Raw genomic sequence first — 26,453 nt, forward strand, 5'->3', positions numbered from 1 at the left:
TGGAAACGTCCAGCCGAAAGGCTGAAGACTTTGTGGTTCAGTCACTCAATGGAAAGGTCACAATCCCTCTCCCACCACTCATTGAGTGCAACGATATACTCAACAATTGGTCCGAAATCCCAACACCAAATGCAGCTCTATATCACCCACATCTTGTCAAGGTAGCAGAGCACATTCCAGAGCTTGACCATCCTGCTGAGATTCTCCTGTTGCTAGGCAGAGGCCTAATTAGAGTGCACAAAGTACGCGAACAAGTCAACGGCCCTGACGATGCCCCCTTCACCCAATGCCTAGACCTAGCCTGGGTGCTAGCTGGAGAAATTTGTTTGGGGAACACACACAAGCCGACAGTCAACACCTTTAAGACAACTGTGCTGGACTATGGCCACCCCTCTCTCCTCCAACCCTGCACAAGCTTTTTTACTTACCAAAGAAAAGATTCATCATGGCAGGGAGGTACAAGACAAGATCTCAGAGTCCAGTAAGACTGCAGAAGAGATGTTGGACAAACCATATTTAATCACACCGAACATGACAACAAGCTGGCATCTTCAGTTGAAAATGAGACCTTCTTGAATCTGATGGATGGAGAAGTCTACAGGAATGAGTTACATAGTTGGGTAGCCCCGCTCCCATTCAGACAGCCAAGACGACACTTATTTAACAACCGAGAACAAGCGGTCAAATGCTTTGCATCACTCCAACGAAGACTATACAGGAGACTTTACAGACAAAGACCTCCTCACCAAACAGTGGAGACAAGTACAGGCTCTGGCCAACAAATTCTGGAACCATTTGAGTCGAGATTACTTGTCCACCTTACAAGGTCAGAAGAAATAGACCAAGTTCCTCCAAAACCTGCAAGGAGACATTGTCCTTCTCAAAGATGATCAAGCTGCCTGCAACAACCGGCTAATGGACATAATCACAAAGACCTCCCCTGGAGAAGATGGGGGAGTGAGAAAGGTGGAATTAAAGACCAAAGATCAAGGATATTCAAAGACATTCCTCAGACCAGTCTCAGAAGTCATCTTACTTCTATCTAAAGACTGATGTTCAGAAACCCACTTAGTTCATAGATTGGTTGAGTAGTGACCCCACAGAGGCCAGGCGGGGAGTGTTGTCTTTAAGGCATAATATTGGATAGACTCTTATTTTGATGACATTCTATAGACTCTTATTTTCATAAGCGTTTGTCAAGTGTAAAGCGTTCCAAGTTCACAGAGTTCACTTCCTGTTATTCATTTGAAGAAGCCGGCTGAATCTGTACACATTCCTTTTACATCCATCCTAACCCACACATTGTAAATGCCACAGAGGCAATGTTGAGTAAATCATTTCATTGTTATACTTATAAGTTAATGTTAAAAAAGTTATTTACATCAAAAAGCCTTTGATTTGTTTGTAATTAAAAGGGTTTTATTTGCATGTATTTACATTTGGAAAAAACGCATGCTACCAACAAAATAGTGATTGTTTATATTGTTTTTGTTTTAGTTTTCACACTGTCTGTGTAAGACGGTGTAAAGAGCCACAGTAAACAGCGAGTAAAGCTTATTACGACTCAAGTCATCACTTTGCAAGAAAGAGTTTAGCTAGTTGGATAGCTGCAGCTTATACGCTGTAGTGAAGACGACAACGACAATAACAACATAATAATAATAATAATAAATAAAATGAGAATAAAATGCAATAAAATCTAAAAAAGTTTAAAAAAATTATCCGGGGACTATAGAGAAGGTACAGTGCCTTGCAAAAGTATTCAACCCCCTTGACAGTCATCACTAATTTCTGGATTACAAAAGATACTCACACATCTATTCCTGAACAATATTATTTTTGTGAACCCATAAGCTCTAACAGCATATTCCCAAAGCCAAAATAAGTTATGTTCCGCTGACTTTTTATTAATAAATTAAAAACTAAAATATAGTGCTTGCATAAGTATTCAACCCCTTGTGCTCTGAAAGCTCCAAGTTTACACAAATGACAAATTATTCCTAAAACAAACTCAGGTAAACACAATTGGACATAATTAGTGTGCACCTGTAAGATATTAAAGTAACGGTCTCGTTTATGGGTATAAAAAGCACTCTGTGTAAAGATCATTAGTTGGGTGTGAACTCCATCAGAAAATGAAGACAAAGGAACATAATACTGAAGTAAGAGGCAAAGTGATTAAAATGCAGAAGGCGGGAAAGGGATATAAAACAACATCCAAGTGTTTGGATGTCCCATGGAAACTGTTGGAGCCACTGTCAGAAAGTGGGAGCTGTATTACACCACCCAGACGCTTTGTAGCACAGACCATCCCTCAAAGTTAAGTGTCCGAGCAAGACGTGGGCTGGTGAAGAAAGCCACAGATGATCCTGCAATCACTTTGAAGGAGCTCCAGAGGTCAGTGGCCAAAACTGCAGTAAATGTGCATGAGTCAACCATATCATGGACTCTCCATAAATCTGGCCTGTATGGGAGGGTGGCAAGAAAGAAGCCGTTGCTCAAAACTATGCATATAAAAGCACGCTTGGAGTTTGCTACCAAGCATGAGAGAGACTCAGTTAGGATGTAGGTAAAGGTTTTGTGGTCAGATGAGACAAAAGTTGAGAGCTTTTTGGCCAAAACTTGTGTGGCGCAAACCTAACACTGCTCATGCCCTAAAAAAACAACTTCCCTACAGTGGAGCATGGCAGCAGCGGCAGCATAATGCTGTGGGGTTGCTTTTCATCTGCAGCCACAGGGAACCTTTTTCAAATTGAGGGAAGAATGGACGGAGCTAAATACAGGGAAATATTGGAAGAATACCTGTTGCAGTCTGCCATAACACTGAAGCTAGGCAGAATGTTCACCTTCCAGCAGGACAATGTTCCTAAGCACAAGGCTAAAGCAACAATGGCATGGCTCAGTAACAAAAAGGTGAACGTTTTGGAGTGGCCAAGTCAAAGTCCGGCTCTCAACCCCATTGAAAATCTGTGGCACAGACTGAAAATCGCAGTCCAGAGGCACCATTCCACAAACCTGTAAGACCTGTACAAATTCTGCCAAGAGGAATGGGATAAATTACTCCAGAAGAATGTGCAAAGCTTGTACATACTTACCCCAAGAGAATCATGGCTATTGTTGCAGCAAAACGGCACTCTACAAAGTATTGATATGTGGGGACTGAATACTTAGGCAAGCACTATATTTTAGTTTTTAATTTATTTTAAAAAAAATCAGTGAAACAATTTAGTGGTGCTTGAAAGTTTGTGAACCCTTTACAATTTTCTATATTTCTGCATAAATATGACCTAAAACATCATCAGTTCACACAAGTCCTAAAAGTTACACAAAGAGAACCCAATTAAACAAATGAGACAAAAATATTATACTTGGTCATTTATTTGTTGAGGAAAATGATCCAATATTACATATCTGTGAATGGCAAAAGTATGTGAACCGTTGCTTTCCTAATAGCCTTCTGGCTTGTCTACATGATCTTTAGCAAACTGCAGATGGGCAGCAATGTTCTTTTTGGAGAGCAGTGGCTTTCTCCTTGCAACCCTGCCATGCACACCATTGTTGTTTAGTGTTCTCCTGATGGTGGACTCATAAACATTAACATTAGTCAATGTGAGAGAGGCCTTTAGTTGCTTAGAAGTTACCCTGGGTTCCTTTGTGACCTGGCTGACAATTACACACCTTGCTCTTGGAGTGATCTTCGATGGTTGACCACTCCTGGGGAGGGTAACAATGGTCTTGAATTTCTTCCATTTGTACACAATCTGTCTGACTGTGGATTGGTGGAGTCCAAACTCTTTAGAGGTGGTTCTGTAACCTTTTCCAGCCTGATGAGCATCAACAATGCTTTTTCTGTGGTCCTCAGAAATCTCCTTTGTTCTTGCCATGATACACTTCCACACACATGTGTTGTGAAGATCAGACTTTGATAGATCCCTGTTCTTTAAATAAAACAGGGCGCTCAGTCACACCTGATTGCCATCCCATTGACTGAAAACTCCTGACTCTAATTTCACCTTCAAATTAACTGCTAATCCTAGAGGTTCACATATTTTTGCCACTAACAGATGTCATATTGGATCATTTTCCCCAATAAATAAATGACCAAGTATAATATTTTTGTCTCATTTGTTTAATTGGGTTCTCTTTACTTTTAGGACTTATGTGAAAATCTGATGATGTTTTAGGTCATGTTTGCGCAGAAATATAAAAAATTCTAAAGGGTTCAAAAACTTTCAAGCACCACTGTATTTTGGCTTTGGGAACATGCTGTTAGAGCTTATGGGTTCACAAAAAGAATATTGTTCAAGAACAGATGTGTGAGTATCTTTTATAATCCAGAAATTAGTGATGATTGTCAGGGGGGTTGAATACTTTTACAATGCACTGTATATCCCAATAACTATCTATGTACAATGCGCAGTTCCTTTTCAAATACAAGTAAAAGTTGGTGCCAGGTTAACTGAACTTTCTATTGGTTCCCTTCCCCTTCGCAAGAGAAGAATAAGGATGAGTTTTAGGTAAATTAATTCCAAAAATGAACTACATAGACATCTTTGTTGAGAGCTGTGTAGCAAACAAAAAATTCTACAAAATATACTAAATTATACTATCAATTCTACTGTAATTCTACCAGTTTTTTATTTTTATTTTCTTGAGTGTATTACTGTGCTACACTGGGAAAATCTACTTTACCTTTATCTTTTCAACATTGTTAGTAATGTAAAATAAAGATTGACTCACCTGTGGATAGGGGAACATGCCTAGTGCCAACTGTGAAGAGAGATAGTAATAACCATTAGTTTCAAGCACTACTGTGATGAGAGAAAAAAGTATTGAGCTAATTATATCTTATTTCTAAACCAAATTATTCCAAAGCCCAGTTCTAGGCAGGGTCTATACTTCTCCCTGTCTTTTTCTAAATGTAAGGCATATTCTAGGCAGGGTCTACACTTCTCCCTGTCTTTTTCTAAATTTAAGGCATGTAAAATACCAATACAAATGGGAAGAGCCTGAGTCTACACTGGACCCACATTGGTGTCTGTACAATTTTCATGTACTGTACACTTCTATGACTGAATATGAGTGTATAAATTACTTTCTGAAAAAGCCTCTGGGTGCAATTTGAGTATGCATGCACATGGACAATCCAATGCTGCTAGACCTGCTGAAAGATGCAATTTGAGACTTTAAGAGTGGCTCAGTGACCCCCTACAGAAATGTTCTCTCATCAAACAGCTATTAGTTAATAACCCCCCTTCGACTACCCCCTGCTGAGAACAGAACGTAGGGATAAACAGAAGGAGGGAAGGATTGTGGGACAGTCGGAAGGGATGTGGTGTGTGTGTGTGTGTGTGTGTTTGCATGCTGGTGGTTGGGTGGTAGATTGATAGCTCTCCCCTGACATTTGGCAATTCACTTGGGGTGTGCATCTTTAATCTTGGTCAAGGACAGCTTATTGGCAGCATTTCATTATTAAAACGTCAGAACACTCGCAGGCTTGCCTTCAACATAAAAAGAAAAACTGATGAGCCAAAGATTAATCCAAATCCAAATTAAACGAGACTTAAAGCCATTTCATTGAACTAAATGCACACCTCTATGGATGGAAATAGAGAGAAGGGCTTTGAGTCGAAGTATGAGAGATTTCCATCTTCATCACACAAAAATCATGTCGATAATTTTGACTTGGCACTTTTTCTGTGGAGCCATCCATTGTTGTTATTATTGTAATAATATTCAACAGTATTGACTTGTATAGTGGAGACAGAAGCCTAAATCATTTGTCAAACTGTGAAACGGGAGCTGTGGACAGGAACAGATGGAGAATCAATAGTGTCAATGGGGGGGACAAGAAACCTGGCAAGTGTAATACTGAAATTAAAATGTTATTTGAAAATGTGTGCTGTCAGCGGTGCACTCTACCAAAGCTCTGGGGAGAGGTGCGCAGAGGAGATACTATAGCATGTGCACACACGTGCACGCACACAGCAACATCATCCAGTTTAACAGCTCAAACAACGGACACAATGGAAAAACTCAAGTACTGGTATACTCCACAAATAACATTTGGATATGTCCTTCATGATGAAATAGCTAAAAAAATTGTTTGTTTTGTTTTTTTGTTTCTTTTTAACATGGTGATGGTGGTCGTGTGGCTTGGGTCCTGGGTTGTTCCGGTGGCGTCTGGACACTGCTTGGCATCCTCCTTGTCATAGTCTTCATATATTTTATAATTCTGTTTTCTTCTTTCAATTTTGTATTTTTTAAATTGTGTAAACACAACAACCATTGCACGTTGTCCATATTGGGACAGAGATCCCTCCTTTGTTGCTCTCCCTGAGGTTTCGTCCTATTTTCTCTCCCAGTTAAAGATTTTTTTTTTTAGGGAGTTGTTCCTTATCTGATGCGAGGGTCTACAGAGAGGATGTTGTGTTGCTGTAAAACCCCTTGAGACAAATTCGTACTCTGTGATATTGAGCTATACAAATAAAATTGACTTGACTTCAATTCCTAGTTATTAAGACCTCATAGGTATTTTATGATTGAAAAATGTCAAGGAATTAATGTGATTCAAATTATGATCTCTTTAAAACATGTTTTATATGACTGTAGATAAATATGACAGATGCTGATTCAGGTGCAATACCTCCATGAAAGAGATTCCCACACTCCAGACATCCGCGTGGATACCATACTGCTCCCCTGATATCCTTTCTGGCTGTGAAACAGAAATAAACAGCATTCAGAAAAAACAGACACAATGAGATATAAACTATGAGTTTAAATGGGATGAATTGAAATTCAAGATTCAAGACTCTTTATTTGTTACGTCTCATTACAAAAGTATAAGAGAGTAAAATTCTTGAGTTTCAGCTCCTCAACACTGCAGCAACAATAATAACTGAACAACAACAAAACAGAACAAAAAAACAGCAACAATAATAGTGTGTGATGTATGTAAGGTGGTGTGTGTGTGTGTGTGTGTGTGTGTGTAGGCCCAGCCCCAATAAATGTGCACGTGTGTGTGTGTGTGTGTGTGTGTGTGTGTGTGTGTGTGTGTGTGTGTGTGTGTAGTTGTAGAATCTGGGTAACTCACCGCCATGTAAGCATTAGTTCCCACATATGTTTTGGCAATAGAATTCACCAACTGCAAAGACAATGTTTTACAATGGTGGATTAGCGACTGGTAAGAGTCACAACCTCGTCATCCTACAGCAACATCACACTATTGTCTTTTATCCTTCCCTTACTTACACTGGCCAAAAAACATTGAAATATCAACATGTTATTTCAGGCTGTTCTCAGCCTTTACACAAGGGAATGGGAGAGAGAAAAGGGGCCATTGAGGAGTGTCGTGTGTGTGTGTGTGTGTGTGTGTGTGTGTGTGTGTGTGTGTGTGTGTGTGTACACACAATGGCACATGTCGTCAATGACAAAACTGGGATAATGAGTGCCTTCCCCTATGTCTCCTGTTTGTTTCTATTTTCCTCAGAGATGGAGGGAAGAACCAAAGAACAAGAGGGAGAGCAACAGAAAGCGAGAGGAGAAAAGGAGTCGACTTGGTCCTGCAAACTCCATAGGGTCAGACTCACTTTTTATCTTTAAAGGCACATCAATCCAGAAATTGACCAATACACTGAATAACACACACACGCACGCACACACACACAATAGCTTGTGCTATTGTTGAAGAGTGGGTGACACACAATAGCTTATGCTATTGTGTGTCACCCACTCTTCAACCATATCCATTAAATGCATATCAATGAGGCTTTGGCGTGGTGTGTGTGTGTGTGTGTGTGTGTGTGTGTGTGTGTGTGTGTGTGTGTGTGTGTGTGTGTGTGTGTGAGACAGTCATTATTACAATAACTGATTTTTTTGGGAGGCTGCAGAACAACACAACAATGGATGTAAGGGGGTAAGTTAATGTGAGAGGCAGTCCCTAGGGATAGCTCTGATGTCATGAGTTCAAACTGAATGCTTAGATGGACAGCTTGGCCATATGCAGCAAGAAGTGCACAAACATGTGCGTCCACACACAGACACACATTTTAAATAGGATGGTGCTGAGGGACACAAACATTTTCTTTTTCTGTCTCGCTGTCACGAGACAGAAAAAGACATAAGCATGTACATACAAACACCCTTCATGTACCTGTGTGCTGACACCAAAGTCGCAGAGCTTGACTTGTCCTCGGGTGTTCACCAACATATTGGAGGGCTTGACATCTGTGGAGACAAAATGGATCAGAGAAATGCCATGTCAGCACTCTGCAACGTGTCTTTACTAGCTCTGCTCTTTTTTAATAACTTTCAGTCGGCACACTTCCTTGCTCACCTCTGTGAAGTATCTTCAGGCTCCACAGATATGTCAGGCCTTTCACTACCTACAGGCACAGAAGAAAGATTAAATATATTCCTTTCAACGTCAACAAAACTGAAAACAAGTGTTCCCTGTGAAGAGCTAACAGGCAGAATTTGATGAGTGAAATATAACCTGAATCAATCTACGCAAAGGGTAACAACAGAATTCAGAGTAACTGACTTGTCTCTAGTACCTTTCTAACTACTTGACAAAGTGCACCCTGTAGGTTGAATTAAAATTTAAAAATCTAAACAACTCTGTTGGTAAATATAAACAGATGTGGCCTGAACCCAGAGGGTGCAGAGCTAAGACTCAACATTCATGTAACTGTGCAGCCTTGGAGTGACCCTCCTGAAGGTTAAAGCAAGACTGGCTTTGTGAACTTAGTGTATTTGCTTCACTTCTCAGAATCATGTTTATTGGCCATCATGTTTATTGGTCAACATACATGGAATTCAACTCTGGTTTCATGGCTCTCTCAGTGTATTTAACATAGAATAACAACACTACAACACAACAATCTTCAGATATATACACAAGGATTGACAGACATAAAGGTGAAATAAGGAGATAAAGTGCAATAGTGTAGAGAATATACCAGAGATGCTGAAATATATATTAGTGGTTACTTACTTACAAGCCTGAGGTAGATGGCTATGACAGAGCGTACCAGCATATGTACAATGTACAGTACAGTGTGTGTGTGTGTGTGTATATATATATATATAGTACTGTACATTGGTACATTGTGTGTGTGTGTGTGTGTGTGTGTGTATATATATATATATAGTTTTTTTCCGAAACCATCAATGGTGTTGTAAGTGCTCAACTAATGAGGAGTGGAATACCAACACAGATAAAGGAAAAAAAGTTTTAATGTATTGCAGTACAGGCCTGTTTCGTGCGTTGCACACTCATCAGCGGCTAATGACACACACACACACACACACACACACACATATATATATATATATATATACACACTCACCGGCCACTTTATTAGGCACACCCGTCCAACTGCTCGTTAACGCAAATTTCTAATCAGCCAATCACATGGCAGCAACACAATGCATTTAGGCATGTAGACATGGTCAAGACGATCTGCTGCAGTTCAAACCGAGCATCAGAATGGGGAAGAAAGGTGATTTAAGTGACTTTGAACGTGGCATGGTTGTTGGTGCCAGACGGGCTGGTCTGAGTATTTCAGAAACTGCTGATCTACTGGGATTTTCACGCACAACCATCTCTAGGGTTTACAGAGAATGGTCCGAAAAAGAGAAAATATCCAGTGAGCGGCAGTTCTGTGGGCGAAAATGCCTTGTTGATGCCAGAGGTCAGAGGAGAATGGCCAGACTGGTTCGAGCTGACAGAAAGGCAACAGTAACTCAAATAACCACTCATTACAACCGAGGTATGCAGAAGAGCATCTCTGAACGCACAACACGTCGAACCTTGAGGCAGATGGGCTACAGCAGCAGAAGACCACACCGGGTGCCACTCCTGTCAGCTAAGAACAGGAAACTGAGGCTACAATTCGCACAGGCTCACCAAAATTGGACAATAGAAGATTGGAAAAACGTTGTCTGGTCTGATGAGTCTCGATTTCTGCTGCGACATTCGGATGGTAGGGTCAGAATTTGGTGTCAACAACATGAAAGCATGGATCCATCCTGCCTTGTATCAACGGTTCAGGCTGGTGGTGGTGGTGTAATGGTGTGGGGGATATTTTCTTGGCACACTTTGGGCCCCTTAGTACCAATTGAGCATCGTGTCAACGCCACAGCCTACCTGAGTATTGTTGCTGACCATGTCCATCTCTTTATGAACACAGTGTTCCCATCTTCTGATGGCTACTTCCAGCAGGATAACGCGCCATGTCATAAAGCTCGAATCATCTCAGACTGGTTTCTTGAACATGACAATGAGTTCACTGTACTCAAATGGCCTCCACAGTCACCAGATCTCAATCCAATAGAGCACCTTTGGGATGTGGTGGACCGGGAAATTCGCATCATGGATGTGCAGCCGACAAATCTGCAGCAACTGCGTGATGCTATCATGTCAATATGGACCAAACTCTCTGAGGGACGTTTCCAGTACCTTGTTGAATCTATGCCACGAAGGATTAAGGCAGTTCTGAAGGCAAAAAGGGGTCCAACCCGGTACTAGGAAGGTGTACCTAATAAAGTGGCCAGTGAGTGTATATTATATATATATATATACACACACACACACAATGTACATTGCATATCTATCTATCTATCTATCTATCTATCTATCTATCTATCTATCTATCTATCTATCTATCTATCTATCTATCTATCTATTTATACTTCTGATATCCAAATCTGTCCCAAAATGTTCATCAAATATCAAAGCTACTTCCATAATCAACATTCACTTCATTTTTTTTTTTGATGTTCCCCCTTTTCTCCCCAATTGCACCCAGCCAATTACCCCACTCTTCTGAGCCATCCCGGCCGTTGCTCCACCCCCTCTGCCGATCCAGGGAGGGCTGCAGACTACTACATGCCTCCTCCGATACATGTGGAGTCGCCAGCCGCTTCTTTTCACCTGACAGTGAGGAGTTTCATCAGGGGGATGTAGCGCGTGGGAGGATCACGCTATTCCCCCCAGTTCCCCCTCCACCCCGAACAGGCGGCCCGACCGACCAGAGGAGGCGCTAGTGCAGTGACCAGGACACATATCCACATCTGGCTTCCCACCTGCAGACACGGCCAATTGTGTCTGTAGGGACGTCCGACTGAGCCGGAGGTAATACGGGGATTCGAACCAGTGATCCCCATGTTGGTAGGCAACAGAATAGACCACTAGGCTACCTGGACACCTTTCCCTTCATTTTCTTTTTAAATTAAAGGCTTCCATTTGTTAATTTAAGATGAAGCATAGATTTTCCTCAAAGTGACTGTGTGATGCAGTCTCATTTTTTTGTTAAATCTATCACTAGGTCAGTCAGTTTTACTGTCCTTGGGAAATACCAATATACTTTCAGCTTAAAAAAAAAGTGGAAAAAAAAACCCCTTTAAAGAATAAATGGTTCTGTTGCTGTTTTCCCCATGCTCATGTAGCCTCAATCTTAATATATAATTTAGTACAAGAAACTTGCTCTCCTATTTAACTATTCAGCTATGTCAGCTAGCTTGCAGCAGCCCTCAATGACACCTCTTGCTTTTCACTCTGTGATAATTATCAACTGCGACCATGGAAAAAAGGGAAAGCTGTGAATTGAAATTAACGCTGCCTAAATAGCTGTCAATGTTTGATTACTGAAAAAAGTTGGAGGGGAGACAAAGGCATGTTGAAAGGAAGGAACAGGGGAGGGTTATGAGGGTGGAAGATAAAGCAAGCATTATCAAAATCAAGGCCATGTCCATCAAAATGCAGGTTTTAGATGTGAAGGAGTGAGAGGGGACAAAGGCATAGCTGGACTTGTAGGGATAATACATTGGCTTTGTCTATTATCTCCCAAGAAAATGCTAATTAAGAGATTCACACCTGAAGTTTATTTTGAATAAATCAAGTGTAAAATGTTCCTCATTTTTGAAGCCTATCTGTTGTGGTCAACACAAACATATGAAACTGAAAATTGTGACTTTGGAAAGGCAAAAGAAACAGAATTTTGTTTCTTTTGTGTACCGACTAGCAAATACGATTAAATGACAAATTGTTCCTGATATGAATAATTATAGCAGAATGCAGGATGCCATCAGGAAAAATGCAGTATTGTATGAAAGCCAGACTGACATGGCAAACAAAAGGACAGAACACTGAACTGCATCTGAAATGCATTGATTCATTAATCTATTGAGTTAAACACACTGAATTCCTGCCTTTACATTGAGGATGAACACAAAGTATTTTAAAAAACATATTTTATGGAAACTTACTGCCACTGCAATCCTGCCCAGCACATGCTCTGGAATCCTCCGGTACACGTCCAGAGAACCACCTGCATCAGACAAATTGTCATTTGTCCAAGAACTGACTTGGCACAATACAAGACATTTGGCAGGAAATCCAAATTATGCTCCAATTGAGGGACAACACTGACTTATTAATATGGTAGTTTATCTTCTACCAAATAATACATGGGCCTAGGCTGCAAAATGGTCTATCCAAATTCACTTGGGGCATCAATATGCTTGCCTGTCATGAAAACAGAATTGTTTTATGACAAATATTTCTTTTCAGAAATGAAGAGCCCCCCCCCCCCTAAAATTTTGCAAAAGGTTTACAATTTACAACAATATTCCATTCTCTTAAAAATAAACAGTTACAGTTATTTTCATCATATATATGTCAAACACTTTAAGCAGCTGGTATCATTCTACAAATCACAATTCCACAAACTGTGTCATAATTTTTCATAAAAGTTGAATTTTTCCATAAAGGAAAAAAAAACTACGGGGACTGGTTTGGAAAAGATCCATAATCTAATGACTGTTGAAAGGTCTGACAGACCCTACTGACAAGTTGATCAATGTGTGAAACAGGGGAATCACCACATTAACACACACACATACTGACAAACACACAAAGATAGATATGTGCGCTCTTACCGACCCACGTACACACTAACACTCGGGAGTTTTCCATTGCAAAAACACATTTAAATCAAGATTTATCACACCCTTGTAGCTTTTAGCACACAGACATGCTAACCAGCTCCCAGCAATAAGACACTCTCTCGCTCTGTAGAAGTGTAAATGGCTATATGGAGGAGAGGGTCATTCCCTGGGGTCTTTTTTATAAACCTGGGGATTGCTATGAGGTCCTGTACATGTTACCAGCTTTGGTCACACTAAGACTCACCATCCATAAATTCTGTGCATATGGATATCCTGTTCTCCACAAAAAAGGCACTGTAGAAAGTGATGATGTAGGGTGAATCACACTGCAAGAGGAAGACAGAAATGATTTTATCACAAAAGGGCATGTCTAAATGTAGGCAAGCTACAATATACCAGGACAAGGTCATTCATAAAGGCAAATGGACCAGTTGGAATTGTGCCTTGTTGACTACCTGAAAATTAATTTTGTTCTTTATACATTTGAGTAGATAGAAAGCAGCAATAGCATACGCGTACCTCTCTCTGCAAATGTTTAATGTAATCGCCAATAATGAAGCACTATTCACAATTTTCTAATCTGTTCAAGAAACAACAGAGAAAAGTACTGGATGAAAAAATAGAAACTGAAACAAGGTGATAAACTAACCTTGGTTCATTTAAATCAGGTAATTTAATGATTTAAATCATTCAGTTCTGAAAGGGGTCATGGAGAATGCACAGCAAATTTACAAGACGGGAAATGTCGTTTTTTTTCTTTTCTAAAAGACTGACCTGTAGTTTCACTGACAGAAAAATGCCACAACTAAGATCAAACATTACATAAAACTAAAACAAAAATTCACTTGAGATCTTGGAAGTGAAATAAATTAGTGGGGTATTTTGTTTTTATCATTAATACAAGTAAAAAGTAAATCTTGCATGGAGTGGTAATCATGAGCGTTTCTAACATTTTTGGCAGCTTAAAAAGTGTGCTGCCACGCTATTTTTTTCAATATTCTTTATGCCTTTGGTCAGGGTTGTGCCCTTTAAACTTCTTCAGTTTCACGGTATATTGTCTTTCTCTGCACTTAAATGGGAAGTTAACATGAGCTCTGAAGATATTTATCACTAAACTTGCATGTATGTCTCTGTCTTGTGTTGTTTTTTTTTTACCTTTTCTGTATGTTGTGTATATGTTTTCTGTACCTTTTTTGGTAGTGTACTTAACAGTGCAACTCTCAGATAAGTGATAAATCGGACTATTGGCCCAAAAGAACAGGTCAAATAGATGAATTCAAACCTTATAGAGAATCTCTAGCTCTGACATTATCTGCTTTTGCAGCTCAACTGTGATATCCAGAGGGATAACCTGTAATAAAACACAGTGTACCGTTAGAATCAAGAAATTGCAGATTACATGTTGGCCTTCATTTCCATGCAATTAATCCAATTATTTCTTTTAGGTCTGAATAAATCAAAGCTACCATTCTGAGTGATGACTTTTATGACAAGCTATTTCTCTCTTGATGGGTGCCACTATTGTCAAGGAGTGAATGGTCATGTTCTGGTTTTGAAATTATAGCATGATACATTCTGCAGGTGCAGATATTGGTGGTAGTAGCAAATAGTCACATATTGCATTTTACCAATTTACATAGGGTCAGTTTGACCTGGAATCTGGCTGTATCTCAGAGCTTGCAAACATTTTTGAGCCCAAATGTAGACTAAGATCCTCAAGCAGGTCCCTGACGACAATTCTAAAGTATAGCATTGAAACAAGAGATGAGCAAACCTTTGCTGAGGTTTGGAACGACATACCTGAGGAACTAAGATAGGAAATATTTTCTTTTCTTTTTTTGTTGTTGGATTTTTCCCAATTTTTCTCCCCAACTGTATTCAGCCAATTACCCCACTCTTTTGAGCCATCCCAGTCTCCGCTCCACCCCCTCTACCAATCCGGGGAGGGCTGCAGACTACCAAATCCCTCCTCCAATACATGTGGAGTCGCCAGCGGCTTCTTTTCACCTGAGAGTGAGGAGTTTCACCAGGGGGACGTAGCGCATGTGAGGATCATGCTATTCCCCCCAGTTCCCCCTCCCCCCGAACAGGCACCCCGACCGACCAGAGGAGGTGCTAGTGCAGTGACCAGAACACAGCGATCCCCGTGTCGATAGGCAATGGAATAGACTGCTACGCCACCCAGACACCCTCAAGATAGGAAATATTTTCATTGTGCTAACATGTATTCAAGTCACGTCTGACATTTTGACTGTGTAAAGATTCTTTAATACATAATTTCTTTTTAAAAAAGTGTTACTTAAGTTAACTCATCTCCAAACAGTTAATGAACAGAAGAAAAAAAAAACAGTTCAGTTTATGACAGACTGCGAAACTTAAAGATAGCATTTTCAAACAGCATGATAATGATTCCCTTATCAAAAGATTATCCAAAAACCAGTTAAAATCTGATTAAAGATTTTGGAAAGCACAATTAGCAAACAGCAACATCACTGCTGATACTGACTATCTGTGACAACATGAAAAAAAAAACAACATGGAAAAAAAACACACATTCTGAAATGTAATGCAAACAGTACTTAAAAGTTTCCAAATACAGGGCAGAAAAGTTATTTCACTATACAACAGACTAGAGAGCAGCTTGTTAATACAAGTGAAGGCTGTACAGCACTTCTCACCTTAACTGCCAAAACCCGCTTGCCAAGAAGATGGCATGCTCTGTAAGATGGGGAAAAAAAAGAGAATATCAAACAAAGCCATACAACCACAGAAGTTAAATTCCCTGTTAATACACCAAGATGATAATCTAAGGGCATGTATTTTGAATGACTCACTATTGAGGCCCAAAAGCTAATTTTAAAGCTACTATCAGGGTTCACTTTGCCATCATTAGCACAAAAACAAAATGTGTATTAATTCATACCAGATGAAAAAGTTGTTCAAAGTATTCAGTGGTGGTTAATGATTGTTGGTGAGTTTATGAGGGTACGGCAGAACCCCAAAAATGACAAAATGTCTCCATTATTTCTCCTAGAGGTCAGAGGTCACAACCCACGCCCAGCGCAGTCAACCCTATCACCACTTCTTCCAGACAGGGTTTAGGATTGCAGGTGAAGCCACAGCGACTGACCGACCTGATAATGATTTAATTATGAAACTCCTTAGTGCCAAGCCTCGGCTTTAGTTACAGCCCATGAAGGTTAGTTTACGGCACCACTGACAACAGATCGGGACTTCGCAACATTCAATACTCAAGAATGAAAACTGTCCAACAGCTGTCGGGTGATGGGGATATATGGAGGCCTTCGTCATGCAGGTTTGTTTGCTTTTGAGCTGGCCTGGTAAATGCGATAGCTAGCATCTCACCTGTCAGCAGGTCTCCCAGAAAGAATGTGTATGGTTTAAGGTGTGATTAATCTTTCTTAAATTGGGGTATCACATTGCACTTAGGCCAGACACCTTCAAATTGGCCTAGGCCTTTAATTAATGACACCTCTTAGCGTAACGTCTGGTAAAGACCCAGATGTAGAAAAAAAACTTGGGTTTCTGAGTTTTGCTACTTAATACCTAACATTGGTAGCTTCTAAGAAATACTCATTGACTGTGAAATAGTCTAGCTGATATAAACTATGGACTGCTTGAGCATCTCAAAGTTCTATATCTCTATTATACAGGCATCCCAGTGTCACTTCATTACACATGTTTTGTAGGGCAAATTATTACAATTTTGTTTATTTTTTCTGAATCAACATTTAAATATTGTTTGTGCACAAACTTTAATAGATGAAAGATGTGTTCCTGTAAGAAAAAGTGGCAAGTCCAACTTCTTTTGTTTCCAAGGGGACAACACTAGGCCTAAAATTAATCATTCATAAATGATTACCAACCAAGGTCATTCCTCAAGAAATTTAGTCACATTTTGTGAACTGATAAAGAACAACATGTTTATTTTCACAAAATAGCAAATATAGAGTTGCCGGAGTTATTTTTATAGTAGACTGTCAACCAGCCCAGCACAAAAGTTATGTGGGCAGGGTTGATCCTTTTTACCCTATTAGTGTTTCTGAGAACACATGTCATCTTTGCTTTTTAAGGGTGCTGTGTGTAAGGCTGATAGCCTTGTTTCACTTTCTATGTCTCAGTCTTCCTTTAAGCTACAATCAATAATGGTTAAGCATGACTGCTGTGTCTTAATTAAGAAAAGAGGATGATGTTAATTGAGACAGGAGTGCAGGAGTAGACAAGTTACATACTGACTGAGCAAACTGTATAAGGAAGCTGTCAAGAACTTAAAAACAAATTGTTAAGAAGTTGAACAAGTTGCAGCCTAGAATTTGAAGTCCTAACTAATACACAATCAAAGACTCATTGTGGATCCACCTTTTGGACATCCTTATGAAACATTTGGAGAGCAGCACTGTCTATGTGGGTGGGGTGCATGTGGCTACATGCTGTGTTCAATTTGTAAACCATGAGGTGATTGATGGAACATCAAAATGGTGGTAATCCAGGAGTTTGACTGTAAAGGACGGCATACTAGAAAGTACTGTTACATTGGTGTACCAAAAACGTTAGACACCACAGATATGCTTTTTGTCATAATATATGTATATCTTTAAAATTATTAAACAACCACATTATATCGATTCCACTGATCTTAAATAACATCTATTGCAAACCTACCAACGCAATGAACTCATTACAACCATGCAATACAAATGGCAAATTGCATAAGGAAAAAACACAAACAGCTATCACACATTGTCTATAGTGGACTACCAAACCATTTACACACAAATCCATTTTCATACTTTCAGACAAAATCAAAACACAAAAAGGATCAATAAACAGCTGCTTTTTGGCCAACACAATGGCCACACTGAATTCAGCTGCAGCACATTCACTCTGATAGCGGAAGTAAGTTCAAAAATATTCATTCAAACATTCACGTAAAACATACGTGTTTTACATTCAATCCATCCATCCATTATCCAAGCCGCTTATCCCAACCAGGGATCGCAGGATGCTGCGCCTATCCCAGCAGTCATTGGGCAGCAGGCGAGGAGATACCCTGTACAGGCCGCCAGTCTATCACAGGGCCCACACACACACATACACACCTAGGGGCAATTTTAGTATGGCCAATTCACCTGATCTACATGTCTTTGGACACTGGGAGGAAACCAGAGCACCCAGAGGTAACCCACGCAGACACAGGGAGAACATGCAAACTCCACACGGAGGACGACCCAGGATGACCCCCAAGGTTGGATTACCCCGGGGCTCAAACCCAGGACCTTCTTGCTGTGAGGCGACCGCACTTAACCACTGTGCAGTTCAAAAACATGTTTTACATTATTAATCTACAACATCACGCAACTGATAATCATTAATCATAGAGAACCAAGTAAGCTAAATGTTTTGGCTGGACATAGAAAAAAATGCTATTTCCTTTTTCTCTGGAATAGAACATGGCATACAGCAATTCATTTTGCTTGCCACTAAAGATCTGGGATCCTCACAAATAGATGCTGGAACAAACAGAGATTTTGGATCACCTGCAAACTATGCAGGTATTGTTTTATTGTTTTATTTTATTGTATTGTTGCTTGTATGCTATGGAACAGCTGTGTGTCCGAAATAAAGATTGTTATTATTATTATTATTATTATTATTATGCAGCGGCTATCTTTGCAACTATAGTGTATGCATTTGAATGAGAAAAAAAACCCTGAAACGTGAAAAATCTGAAACGTTTCAGGTTTGAAACCTGAAACATTCCCATTATATCCTCTAATCTTGAATCTTATTCAACGAGATCATGAACAATATGGCTTTTTAAGATTTTTATCTTTAAAAGTACTGATGTGAGTAAAGAGCGTTAAACTTCCATCAGGAATAATCCCAAACACAAGAGGCCACGTAACATCAAATTGTTTAGTACTCAAGATACAACTATCAGTCAATTAAATAATAATAACAATTAATAAATAAACAAGTAATACAATTAATCAAATTCTACTCATATTTCTGTTGACCAAGACAACATTCAATCATCACCACATCCAGGTCTTAACTATGAGGGTAATACAAAAGAAATCTTGGGGCCCCAAACACTGGTCTGTTTGCCTCAAGAGAGGGATAAAGACATGGGATGACGGCTGCCTCGGCCAAGCTTTATTCCAAGACTGTCCTTGACCACCTCAGGGCTGAGCTTCTCTATATGAGTTACAGTGACAGGCTTGTGACGATGGGAGAGGAGGGGACAAGGTAACATGGCCATCCCAACCCCCCACTTCCCCCTGATCTGACCCCGGTAAACGTGCCCCATCGCCTGGATCTTATTTACACTCCAGCTTGCTCTGTAATAAAAGCTCCATCATGCAGTATTCATAGAGCCTCTCTCTATGTCTCTGAAGTTGGGGCCATTGGGTTAGAGAGCATGGCCACCTTGATTAGGGCTAGAAGGGATAGGTTTACAGTGCCACGTGTGCTTTTCTCTCTCCATGACACTCTCACCTCAGATGGCTGTAATGGGTCTTCTAGCTGACAGAGACAGATCCAGACCTCATCAAAGACATAAACGCAAACAGGTCTGGTTAGATTACAGGAATATTAGCCTGAGGATGAAAATGCCCAGACAGTACTACTACTACTACTTTTGGCTGCTCCCATTAGGGGTCACCACAGCGGATCATCAGTTTCCATTTCTCCCTGTTTTCTGCATCTTCCTCTGTCACACCAGCCACCTGCATGTCCTCCCTCACCACATCCATAAACCTCCTCTTTGGCCTTCCTCTTTTCCTCTTCCCTGGCAGCTCCATATTCAGCATCCTTCTCCCAATATACCCAGCATCTCTCCTCCACACATGCCCAAGCCATCTCAATCTTGCCTCTCTTGCTTTGTCTCCAAACCGTCCAACCTGAGCTGTCCTCTAATATAATCATTCCTAATCCTGTCCTTCTTCACCACTCCCAATGAAAATCTTAGCATCTTCAACTCTGCCACCTCCAGCTCCGCCTCCTGTATTTTCATCAGTGCCACTGTCTCCAAACCATATAACATAGCTGGTTTCACAACCATCTTGTAAACCTTCCCTTTAACTCTTGCTGGTACCCTTCTGTCGCAAATCACTCCCGACACTCTTTTCCACCCACTCCACCCTGCCTGCACTCTCTTCTTCACCTGTCTTCTGCATTCCCCGTTACTTTGGACAGTTGACCCCAAGTATTTAAACTCATACGCCTTCATCACCTCTATTCCTTGCATCCTCACCATTCCACAGTCCTCCCTCTCATTCACACATAGGTATTCCGTCTTGCTCCTACTGACTTTCATTCCTTCTCTTCTCTCCAGTTCATACCTCCACCTCTCCAGGCTCTCCTCAACCTGCACCCTACTCTCGCTACAGATCACAATGTCATCTGCAAACATCTTAGTCCACGGAGACTCCTGCTTGATCTTGTCTGTCAATCACCATTGCAAACCAGAAAGGGCGCAGAGCCGATCCTTGATGTAATCCCACCTCCACCTTGAACCCATCTGTCTTTTCAACTGCACACCTCACCATTGTCACACCTCCATCATACATATCCTGCACCACTCCTACATACTTCTCTGCAACTCCTGACTTCCTCATACAATAGAAAATGCCCAGATCGGCAAGGTCAAATAATTTTTCAGAGGCAACAAGTTTGTGATGGGCAAAGCTTCAGTTAAATATGAAAACTAGAGAGAAAACACAAGGCAGTTTACAACAGTGCAACAAGTAAAGCTATATTAAATTAAATGCATCTATCAGAATTCAGTAGGAAACCAATAATGTCAAATTACTTCTAAAAGACAAACAATTAGACTGACAGGAGTTAAATAAACTTGTACTAATTCCTTCTGGACATTACATGTCCTGAGGACCAGTCTGTGATGCCGGAAATCGGCACGCTCTGGTCCCCGCCTTTGCCTGTCGCCCAGCCTGCATTGCGACCTATGCCAATGCTCATCCCCATGGGTGGTAGGTCCACGGACCATAATTCCCAGGCTCACGGAGACAACACAACATGCTTTATTTGACAAATATAAGAAACAAAGTCAGAATAGGAATCAAACATCTGATTCTTTTAAAAACCGTTTTTGACACTGGCTGATTCTCACCACCATGGCAAAGTTGTTATGAAGTGGGATCTGGTTGTTGTCATAAAATGGTACAAATTTGCTGGTGAATCTGAATTCATGGCATCAAAAGTATGGGACTGGTTTATATCATACCATTTGTGAATTTTATCTTTTAACATCACTGATTGAGTGAATTGATTATGTTTTTAAAGCAACAAGAAAACAATTTAAAAATGACTAAGGATCATTAATATTATTAGGTCAACAATTCAAAATGAGATTTGCGGGTTGACTATATTGCCAAAGGAGACCTGATGTTCCTGTAGCTGAACCTCAGCGAAGCCTCTCAGATCATACAGTTTTTTTTTTTTAATGAATGTATTTCTGATTTTTCCCTCTTTCTCCCAATTTAGTGGCCAATCAATCCCTATTTTAGTTCAAACACCCACCCTCATACTGCATGCGCTTGCCAACTGCATCTCTCCAGCTGGCAATCTCGAAGGAGATGCCTCACCACTTTGTGACAAGGTGACTCCAGGCCAAACCACTGCTTTTTCCGACACACACAAGAGATGCATTCATGTGACGAACACAAGCCGACTCCACCCCCCTCTCGAAGACAGCATTGCCAATTATTGCTGCTTCATTGAGTCCGGCCATAGTCGGATCTGACAAGACTGAGGTGCGAACCCTGGTCCCCAGTGGGCAACTGCATCGACACAAAACCGATGCTTAGACTGCTACACTACCGCGGACAGATCATACAGTTTGAAGTCCCGGAAGCAGCATTAAATCAGCAGCACATCCCTGATTTCCCTGTTCCTTTGCCAGATCATCTTGTGATCATCTTAACTGTGAAGCCAAGCACTCCAGCATCCACTAGTTCTGCCTGTCTACCCAGTTTTTGAGTCATTTCCTGTTCTCTTAACCTTGTTTCCCTTGCATGCCCTCATTGGATCCATTTACCTGTTTGGGCTGAAAATCCGGGAACTCGAACTTGTGCTTTGAATCTGTTTTGCTTGTCTGTCTGTCCCTTGTATATCTGGTCACCTGTTCAGACTGACTCCCTGTGTAATGACCCCTGCCTGTTTGATCATTAAATTGACTGTTGCTGTAACCTCCATGTCTGTGAGCCCTGCGTTTGGATTCTCATCTGCCAGTTCCGCCAGGAAACATAACAGTACAATCTGGCCACTATGGACCCAGCAGACACTGACTCTCCATCAAGCCCTCGCCAGTCTAGGCGCTCTAGTGGGTCAACACGACCAAACTCTCCAGAAGGTTATGGAGAACCTCCAGACTCTTGTCAGCCCATTTTGGTATGTCGATGGAAAATCTCATTAATGAAGAGCCTGGCTTCTTTAAGCTCCTCTCAGTCGTCTGGAAACAGGAACATGGGTTTGCCCAAGAATTGGTTTTTGATAGGTGGAAATTTCAGTATAACCTTGTCCCTAATCCTTTCCCTCTGAAGCACATAATTCCAGCCTACAATGTTCCTTGGAGTCTGCCAGCTCCTCCCTAGTGCAGCCAAGCAGTTTGTCAACTAGCTCCAAGCCATCAGCGTGTCTCCCAGTCTGCTAGCTTTGGGCCTGTTAACTATATGTCTGGCTCCATGTCTGTTAGCCTCCAGTCTACCTCTGCCCCCAAGTCGGCTAGCCTCTTGCCTGATCCTGCCTGAGGACTCCCAGCAGTTCCCTATCCATGGGACTCGCCTTGCCATTTACCCTGGGTACCCTTGTTTAGAAGCCCCCAGAAGAAAGTGTGGTTTGTGAGGCTGCTGGCTTTTCCCGCTGTCCAACCTGACAGTCTCCACTGCCCAGAACCACAGGTCTCCGCTGCCCAGCACCAGAGTCTTCTCTGCTGCCCAGCACCTCAGAGTTTTCACTGCCCAGTGTCCCAGAGTCTACACTGCCTAGCACCATACATGCTCTGTTGCTGAATGCCACTGCTGAGGTCCAGCCTGTTCCCAGAAGAAATGTGGTCGCTGAGGCAGCCAGGAGTCTGCGCAGCCCAGTGCCACTACTGAGGTTTAGATGTACCAGTTCCTGACCCATCGGCCACTCCTGCTGACACTCAGCCCGTTCCAGTTTCCGAGCTCTCAGCCACGCCTGCCAATGCTCCGTCTTTACCTGAGCCGTTAGCCATCTCTGCGACACATCCTGTTCTTGTTTCCAAGCCGCCTGGTCCTGAGTTGTCGGCCATCTTTGCTGAAGCTCATCTTGTTCCTGAGCCAACGGCCGCCCTTGCTGATGCCCAACCTGATCCTGAGCCATCAGATGCACCCGTCGATATCCTGGCAGATCTCCAGGAGTCGACCATCTTCGCCAACCCAACCTCCCAAGAGGACCAGCTCCCCACTTCATGTATCCCCTGCAGCCCTGCCTCCTGAGTCTGTAGCATTCCCTGTGGCCCAGCTTCCTGTGTCTCCTGTGGTTCCTCCTTCAGAGTCTTAAGCAGCCCCGCCTCCTATGATTCTGGAGGTCCAACTCCCTGGTTTCTGTTTTTCCAGTTCCTGCTCCCTTAGTGCAGGAACTACAAGGTCTCCCAGTTCAGTTCAGTCAGTCATTTTCTCAGTCATTGTCTCCCACAGCCTCAGTCATTTTCTGCAGTCATTGTCTCCCAAAGTCTCAGTCAGTCAGCTCATAACCTCAATCATTGTTGTCTTTCCTGTTGTCTTGTCGTTTCAGTTCCTGGTTTTGTAATCATTCAACCCTGTGTATCGAACACCTCTTCCCCATTCCCTGATTAGTTCCAGCACATATATTCCCCTGGTTTCCCTGTTCCTTTGCGAGACTGTCTTGTGTTTTTGTCTGTAAAACCAAGCAATCCAGCATCCACTACTTCTGCCTGTCTACCCAGTTTTTGAGTCATTGCCTGTTTTCTGAACCTTGTTTCCCTTGCCTGCCCTCAGCGGATCCATTTGCTCGTATGGACTGAAAACCCAATAACTCAAACTTGTGCTTTGAATCTGTTTTGCTTGTCTGTCTGTCACTTTTATATATGGTTGCCTACTCGGACTAACTCCCTTACCCCTTTTCCACCAAATTAGCTCTGGTTCTTGAACCAGTTCCGCTAAAGATTCTTGGAACCTTGGTGCTCTCTAGCGAACCAGCCCACATTTCCACCAGTTTTGAGCGGAAGCATTGTAATCGAGCATTGGGTTTTGTCAGCAGACCACTGCATGCTATATTTTTCCAATGATTTCTCACTTGACTTCTCCATTGTTGCCTTCGCCATCTCTCTTTCCAACCTAGAATATGACATGCCAACAGATGCCATCACAGTTTCCACTTCAGGTCCAACTACTTTTTGGTTCCAACTGGGAACCAACTCTTCAAGTTCTGAACCAATTTATTTTTGGTTGAAATGCTATGAACGGTTCAAAATAAGGTGCATGGAACGGAACCGGTTCCATGTTGGTGGAAAATGGGCACCTGTGTACTGACCCCTTCCTGTTTATCATTAAACCATTACTGTAACCTCCCTGTCTGTGTCCTGCATTTGGATTCTCATCTGCCAGTTTCCCCGGGAAACGAAACACACAGACATTGCAGAGTTTTAGTATTACCATGAATGTACTACAATTCTCATGTGACCCTTTTTATGATAAAATCTGAGGTAGACTTCTGCACCAAAGGAAAAGGGGTATAAAGTTCTATATTGACGAGAACCCCTTCCAAATGGAATTGGTTGATGTGCAGTTTTACTTCATAGCTTATGGGTCCAATCACTCAACATAAAAAAACAGTTACGCAAGGGAGGGACAACAAAAGAAAGAGTGGTATGGAATGTAAAAAGATGAACTGTTGATGAAATTGATCTCATACAATATGTGAGTGATCACTGCTAAAGAGCCAACACATTTTAAGCATGCATACAAGCAAAACTCATTACCCAATTAACCAACCAGTGTTGCAGCCATTGAGTGAAAAAAAAGAGAAAAATCAATGGAGAAAATGGGCCGGGAGACTGAACAAAAAGCCATGGGTGTTTAAGTGGATGTCATCTTAGTCACTGCTATGTAAATGTCCTCGTTCTAATCGTGCCGCTGGATCTATGAGACACATTATGGCCTCTGTGTCCTTGTTATCGTATTTATACGCTACAGAGTAAGTTAGACTGGTGGACAAGATGGACTTCAGAGGGAGTGTGTAATAAAAAACAAAGGGCGACTTTGATGGATGGTCAGGTCAACATATGGCTATGGAAAGCTGAGGTGCTGGTAACATCCAATTGAGTCTAGATGGCTTTGGGTCATAAATTGGGGTAAGAGGTTAAAAGGTACCCCTTTAGTGGTGCCATTCACACTAGATAAGCCTCATATAAGCCAGACCAATGGAGGAGACTGAATACAACATTGGACTGGGTCCTATGGAGGCAGTCAAATTCACTTCATATAAAACAACAGTGAAACATTTCAGTGGGCTTTTAAATGAGAGAGGGCGTTGAATTGCCATGTATTTGCCCGTGTTGTGTATGACTGAGAGAAGCACATGTTTTCTTACAATGTGAAGCTATGCATGTGTGTGCATATGTATGTCACTGGGTCATCAACTCTTTATACTGTGACATATAATAACACTGGAACAGGATGCAAAACCCACCAGAGGAACTGACTGAATTACTTTTTTTAAAGAAAGCAATTTAAAGTAATACCCAAGGTGCATTGCAGGGTGGGAAGGAAGGGGGGTAAAGCCCCTTGTGAATGTTTGATGGTCAAAGTGGCTTGTGTTTTACATTAACCAAAAACTGTTTAGACTGGAGGTGACGTGGGACACAAGGAAATTATTCCAACAGGGGTAGCAAGCAACATGCCCCCATTTCCCTGTTTGGGCAGACCTCTGTGTTCATCCTTACAAATATGACCTAACACCTATCCACACAGCAGCCAAGAACTTGTAAAACATGAGGTGTCACATAGTGAAAATAGTCATTCAGTGAAATTCTGAAAGCAAACTGTTCATAAAAACAACTTGCTAATGAAATATGTCTTCTAGAATTTGGCACTGACAACTTGCTCTTTATCAAATTTTCACTGAAAACTACAAACCTCTTAATACCCCATTTCTTGTGTCATTCAGAAAAATCTTTCCTTTCCTTTGACTTCATACTTTTGAGCTGACTTACATTTTAGTAAAATGAAACACAGGTTATTTGAGCTCTTGCAAGTGACTATGTCCTCATTCCATTGCCTGCTTTTACTCACTCTCCTCTAAACTGTCTGAATATAGAGTGGCCACTGGGGAAGTAAAAACCATGGAATACTTCCAAAGATTGTATATTAAATAAGTAGAAGGTCATATGGTCTTCATAGATGTTAAAGACTCCTCAAATGTAAAAAAAAAAAGGACTAGAACTTTCTTTTCAGTGTAGTTGTAGAAGGAAT

At 41.3% G+C, this 26,453-nt stretch overlaps 1 protein-coding gene across 1 annotated transcript in view; it reads right to left on the minus strand.

Moving 5' to 3' along the window:
• The window catches only part of map2k5 (mitogen-activated protein kinase kinase 5), a 127,586-nt gene that overhangs the window by 56,010 nt on the left and 45,123 nt on the right, over window positions 1–26,453 (minus strand). Inside the window, exons 9-17 of the mRNA XM_056278631.1 lie at window positions 15,633–15,672; window positions 14,237–14,305; window positions 13,199–13,280; window positions 12,274–12,335; window positions 8,339–8,387; window positions 8,156–8,229; window positions 7,097–7,147; window positions 6,647–6,718; window positions 4,741–4,770 (exon numbers count right to left, since the gene is read on the minus strand). Coding sequence (XP_056134606.1) covers window positions 4,741–4,770; window positions 6,647–6,718; window positions 7,097–7,147; window positions 8,156–8,229; window positions 8,339–8,387; window positions 12,274–12,335; window positions 13,199–13,280; window positions 14,237–14,305; window positions 15,633–15,672 — 529 coding nt within the window. The remainder of the gene's footprint in view (window positions 1–4,740; window positions 4,771–6,646; window positions 6,719–7,096; window positions 7,148–8,155; window positions 8,230–8,338; window positions 8,388–12,273; window positions 12,336–13,198; window positions 13,281–14,236; window positions 14,306–15,632; window positions 15,673–26,453) is intronic.

Source organism: Lampris incognitus, chromosome 4, assembly GCF_029633865.1.
Source record: "Lampris incognitus isolate fLamInc1 chromosome 4, fLamInc1.hap2, whole genome shotgun sequence".
NCBI lineage: Eukaryota > Metazoa > Chordata > Actinopteri > Lampriformes > Lampridae > Lampris > Lampris incognitus.